This window comes from Prenolepis imparis, unplaced genomic scaffold, assembly GCF_030444845.1.
Source record: "Prenolepis imparis isolate NDT839.2.m4 unplaced genomic scaffold, iyPreImpa1.0 SCAF_6, whole genome shotgun sequence".
NCBI classification, from domain to species: domain Eukaryota; kingdom Metazoa; phylum Arthropoda; class Insecta; order Hymenoptera; family Formicidae; genus Prenolepis; species Prenolepis imparis.
In genome coordinates this window covers 15190031-15195605 of record NW_028141164.1, presented here as the reverse complement: position 1 = coordinate 15195605, position 5575 = coordinate 15190031, and the positions used below count along the sequence as shown (strand labels likewise).

Below are 5575 nucleotides of genomic sequence, written 5' to 3'. Positions count from 1 at the left end.
AGCACATATAACGCATATTATTAACACGTAAATATTGGTTAAGTTGAGTTAATGTGATTCTTAAAACATTTAATTTATGTAAACAAGTGTATGTTTATGTCACATGTTATTTATGTTATATTCAAAGAAATTATAAGGTGTTTAATCTCAATTACATAATCATTTATTTAAAAAGCAATTCCTTACAGCTTTCTCACATCTAGATTTAGACGAATTAAGACCAGCGGAGCCCGAATAGTCATTGTCATAACATTTTTGGTCCTTCGAGCCGGATTCGATGCTCCTCAACATGTCCAGCACAATAGCAAGGATTGCTTTACAGCAGAGCCGCTTCACCCTAATACAAGAAGCGGCAGAATTTGACGAAGCAGAAACCTCACGTGTGAGCCGTCACTTGATTACATCAAGATTGGACATGCTCGAAAGCAACTGGGCGAAATTTCAAGGAGAACATGAAAGCATATGTCTCTCGGAGAACGACGGCTTGAGCGAACAACCGTATATCAGAGAAAAAGTATTCGAGCGCTGTCAAGCCTTTTACGTATTCTCTCGCGCAAAATTACTCACACAACGAGACGAATTCGACTCCTTAGATCGACGTTCAAGATCTTCATTCTCGGACCATGGAGCGTCCACGACATTAATGCCTCGCAGCGCTTTGCCTCGAATCAAATTGCCAAGCTTCTCCGGGGACTACCAATCATGGAGGTCGTTTCACGACCTATTCGCAGCACTGATACGTGACAACGCAGATCTAACAAACGTAGAAAAGATGCACTACTTAAAAACGTGTGTCACCGGTGAGGCAGCTCGATTGGTTTGTAACTTGCCTATTTCAGGTGAAAATTTCACGATTGCATGGACTTTGCTCGTCTCAAGATATGAAAACAAACGTTTACTAATATCTACACAATTAGACAGGATCACAAACCTGAAGCCGCTCAAAAATAAATCCGCACAAGGTTTGAGAAGTCTGCTGACCACTATATCTGAAGCCATGGGTGCGATGCGTGCATTGGGATGCGCAGTGCATCAATGGGATCCACTGCTCTTACATCTTCTCGTGAGAATGCTCGATCCGGAAACCCGAGAAGCATGGGAGGTGAAGCTCGGATCATCTTCAGCTTACCCAACATATACACAGTTCGAGGAGTTCCTTATTGGAAGAACGCGAGCCATGGAAAACCTCAATTTGCATACCTCAACCTTTGGCTCGCAAAAGAAACATTCTGTCGGTTCATTAGGTAACCAGAACACGAAGATTGCAGCTCATGTAGCAACGTCCTCTTCAAACACAGGTACTACTACATGCCCACTATGTGCATCTTCGCACTATTTGGCAAAATGCGATCGTTACCAATCGAAGACACTCCAACAACGAAGAGACATTATCGTAAAGCAACGACGGTGTTTCAATTGCCTCGGTCCCCATACGGCGAGCAAATGCAGTTCCACAAAGCGATGCCAAAAGTGCGGCAAAAAACATCACACTTCGATACACGATGCCAACAATAAATATCCTGCTAAACATACTGCGGATATCCAACCAAGCAACGAAACTGCTCAATCAACAGAAAAAACGCAGAATCAAATTTCAAATCAGTGACACTCAAGAGTATGTGCCCACCAAACAGGAGAAGCGCTTTCATCACGAAGATTTACACTGCTGGCAACAAGTCGAGCCTTATTAGAAAAGGAAAACGGTGAACTCCAAACAGCGCGCCTATTGATTGATCAAGGCTCAGAATTGTCTTTCATTGCGGAAGAACTAGTGCAAAAAGCCCGACTCAAGCGTACTCCAGCGTCAATACCGCTTCTCGGCATTGGTGGCACGTACTCAGGACGTACAAAAGGAATAGTCTCGATACGACTACACTCGGTTCACGACCCAACTTCAAATTGCATCGTTCATGCTTACGTATTACCACGACTGACGACGAAAATACCACCATATGACTCTAAATTTGAGTCCTGGCCTCATATAGCCGGTCTTCAGCTTGCTGATCCGGACTTTGCCTACTCGGGATCTATAAATATCATTATTGGCTCGGACAACTACGGTTCGGTGATACTGCCAGGCTTAATCCGAGGCGAACCGTCAACACCCATCGCCCAACAAACCATATTTGGATGGGTTCTCTCCGGTACAGTATCAACGGACAGAATAAAACAACCAGCACAAGCTCATCACTGCACGCTAGATCATGAGCTGCAGGAACTTATCGCTAGATTTTGGACGCAGGAGGAACTTCCTACTAAAACGACTTCCAAACTAAACCAGGATGAAGAAGAATGTGAGCGACATTTTTTGTCTACACATTCAAGAGATGCCTTCGGGAGGTACACAGTACGCCTTCCTCTAAAGTTAACACCGACACTTCTGGGAGATTCAAGGACAATAACAGGAAATGCTCTCAACAGATTATCGAGAAGATTCTCTTCCAATCCTGCCTTTCAACAACTCTACAGCGAATTTATTGAAGAGTACAAAAGCATGGGTCATATGGTGAGAGCTGATATCCCTGACAGCCAGAAATCTCCTGTGTATTATCTGCCTCACCTTGGAGTGCTCAGAGAACATAGCCGCACCACAAAGCTACGGGTTGTGTTTAACGGATCTAGCCGCACTACCAGTGGTTACTCTCTTAACGACATCCTTCACGCGGGCAACAAACTACAAACTGACATATCAGAGATACTCCTATGGACTCGTACGCATAGAATCCTTTTCTCCACAGATATGATAAAGATGTTCCGTCAGATTGCAGTTCATCAAGATGACTGGGACTTGCAGAGGATCATGTGGTATGAGGAAGGTCAACCTGTCGCCTATCGGCTCACGACTGTGACATATGGACTCAATTGCGCCCCATTTCTTGCGCTACGTACAATACAGCAGTTGGTGAATGATGAAGGTCATCGCTATCCCAAAGCGATAGTCCCGTTGACAAAAGGAAGATACGTCGATGACATTTTCGGCGGAGCGGAATCGAATGCAGAAGCGAAGGAAATTGTGCGACAACTAATTCAACTCTGCGAAGCAGGCAAGTTTCCGTTACAGAAATGGAGCAGCAATCGGCCAGAGGTTCTGCCTGAGACCGATGACGAATCACCTTCCACCGTAGAGATCGAGCCTGCGCTCTGCAAGATCTTAGGTCTTGTGTGGAAACCGGATCAAGACACCTTCCATTTCTCAGCTGTGACAACATCCGACGCTTCTAAACTCACGAAGAGAATAATTTCCTCAGAAATAGCGAGATTGTACGATCCACTGGGACTGATCGCACCAGTTCTAGTGAGAGCTAAGATCATTCTACAAGAACTCTGGTTGATAAGGACAGATTGGGACGAATCCCTTCCACCAGAACTACAACAACGTTGGAAGAATTTTCGACAGCAATTACAACAGCTAAATCAGCTAACAATACCTAGATGGCTTGGTAGCGTTCGTTCCAATTTTCCGGTTGAAATACATGGTTTTTCGGATGCCTCACAACTGGCAATGGCAGCAGTGATTTATGTAAGAGTACATACAGAGGATGGCAACTACGCGTCGCGACTAGTGTGTTCGAAGACCAAGATTGCACCGATAAAGCGACTCTCCATCCCTCGACTCGAGCTTACAGCTGCTCTACTTCTGGCAAGATTGACGACTAATACTTTACGAGCGCTTGAGTTAACAGACGCGACAGTGACTTGTTGGTCAGACTCCTCTGTCACACTCACATGGATTAATGCTCATCCTGCTCGCTGGAAGGACTTTGTCCATAATCGCGTTTCAGCTATACATGATCTAATGCCAAATGGAACATGGCGTTTTGTACCCGGCAAAGATAACCCAGCAGATTGCGCAACGCGAGGCCTAACACCAGCTCAATTAGCCCAGTATGAATTATGGTGGAAAGGGCCCAGATGGCTATCAGGGCAAAAATCATCTTGGCCTTCACTCGGGTTCAAATCTTCACAAGAAGTTGATTTGGAAGAACGGCCGGGAAATAACATGGTTGCAGTCAGTAGCCAACCTTCCTACTGGGAAGTCTTGGACAGGTATTCATCCTTCTTAAAATTGTTACGAGTCACAGCAATCTGTCGCAGGTTCATCTCACGTCTGCGTAAGATGCCGCCTTCATCACCAATGAAAAATCCATTGACGCCAATGGAATTAGAGCAAAGTCGCAAGTTGTGGATACGAATTGTACAACAGGCGTATTTTTCCCACGAGATTCGGATCATCTCTAGGAAAGAACAACTACCGAAATCCAATCCTATAGTTCGGCTCACTCCATTCCTAGACAAAGAAGGCTTGCTAAGAGTAGGAGGGCGACTTCATTATGCCCAAGTCGATGCGGAAACCAAACATCCCTTCATATTGCCGAGAAGATCAACGCTCAGCGTGTTGATTATCGATGAGGCTCACAAAAGAATGCTCCACGGAGGTACGCAGGTAACTCTAAACCACATCCGAAGATCGTACTGGATAGTTGGCGGAAGGGCGCCTGTGAGGTCGCACATTCTCAAATGCGTACGATGCGCACGGTACCGCGGAATACGAGCTCAACAGCTGATGGGCCAGTTGCCTTCGGCCCGAGTGTCTCCTGCTCGACCTTTTTACAACACAGGGCTGGACTATGCCGGTCCCGTAACCTTGAAGACCTGGAAAGGGCGGGCGGCACGAACGTATAAAGGTTATATAGCAATTTTTGTATGCCTCGCTACATCAGCCATTCACATTGAGGTAGTAACAAATTACACAACAGAAGCCTTTATAGCCGCATACAAACGTTTCACGGGAAGAAGAGGAATTTGCGCCACACTTCAAAGCGATTGTGGAACAAACTTTGTGGGAGCCGACGCAGAGCTAAGACGCCAATTCGAGTCCTCTTCAAAAGAGCTTCGTGACATTGCCTCTATACTAGCAAATGATAACACCGAATGGAGATTTAATCCTCCATCAGCCCCCCACTTTGGAGGAAAGTGGGAGGCCGCCGTGAAATCCACAAAATTTCACATGAAACGAGTGTTAAAGGATGCCATACTAACGTACGAAGAGTTATCGACCATCACGGTACAGATAGAGGCGGTGTTAAACTCCAGACCATTATGCCCGTTATCAGACGACGCAACGGATTGCGCCGCCTTAACTCCTGGGCATTTTTTAATTGAAGCTCCTACGGCAATACCAGAGCCCAACTTGTCAGCGGAAAAAACCAACAGGCTAACACGGTGGCAGTTACTGAGGCAGAAGGTAGATCACTTTTGGACACGATGGTCCTCAGAATGCCTTCAACGTTATCAAGCGGTGTCTAAGTGGCATCATCCGTCCAACAAGATCCACATAGGCTCAATGGTCCTGATCACCGACGAACGATACCCGCCAGGAAAATGGCCCCTTGCTCGAGTGACACACTTACACCCAGGACCGGATGGGTTAACAAGGGTTGTAACAGTGAAGACCACTACCTCGTCCTACAAAAGACCCATAGCTAAATTGTGTGTCCTACCAACGGATCCAGACGCCGTTCGTTCGACAGAACTATTGTCGAAGGCGGGCGGAAATGTTGAGGAAACAACCTGA

General features: G+C 46.0%; 2 protein-coding genes across 2 annotated transcripts; both read left to right on the top strand.

Moving 5' to 3' along the window:
• Nucleotides 1-289: 289 nt before the first annotated feature.
• On the top strand, nt 290-1606 carry LOC145937788 (uncharacterized). Its single transcript, XM_083041165.1, has one exon. The coding sequence runs from the start codon at nt 290-292 to the stop codon at nt 1604-1606; it is 1317 nt and encodes a 438-aa protein (XP_082897291.1).
• An 11-nt stretch (nt 1607-1617) lies between these two features.
• LOC145937787 (uncharacterized) lies at nt 1618-5575 on the top strand. The gene is made up of 2 exons (XM_083041164.1): nt 1618-1669; nt 1740-5575. Exons 1-2 carry the CDS (start codon nt 1618-1620, stop codon nt 5573-5575), a joined length of 3888 nt encoding a protein of 1295 aa, XP_082897290.1.

Coding starts and splice junctions, on each gene's coding strand:
- LOC145937788 (XM_083041165.1), top strand. CDS start 290: ATGTCCAGCACAATAGCAAGGATTGCTTTACAGCAGAGCCGCTTCACC.
- LOC145937787 (XM_083041164.1), top strand. CDS start 1,618: ATGTGCCCACCAAACAGGAGAAGCGCTTTCATCACGAAGATTTACACT. Junction 1,670..1,739: donor CACGAAGATTTACACTGCTG/GCAACAAGTCGA, acceptor TGATTGATCAAG/GCTCAGAATTGTCTTTCATT.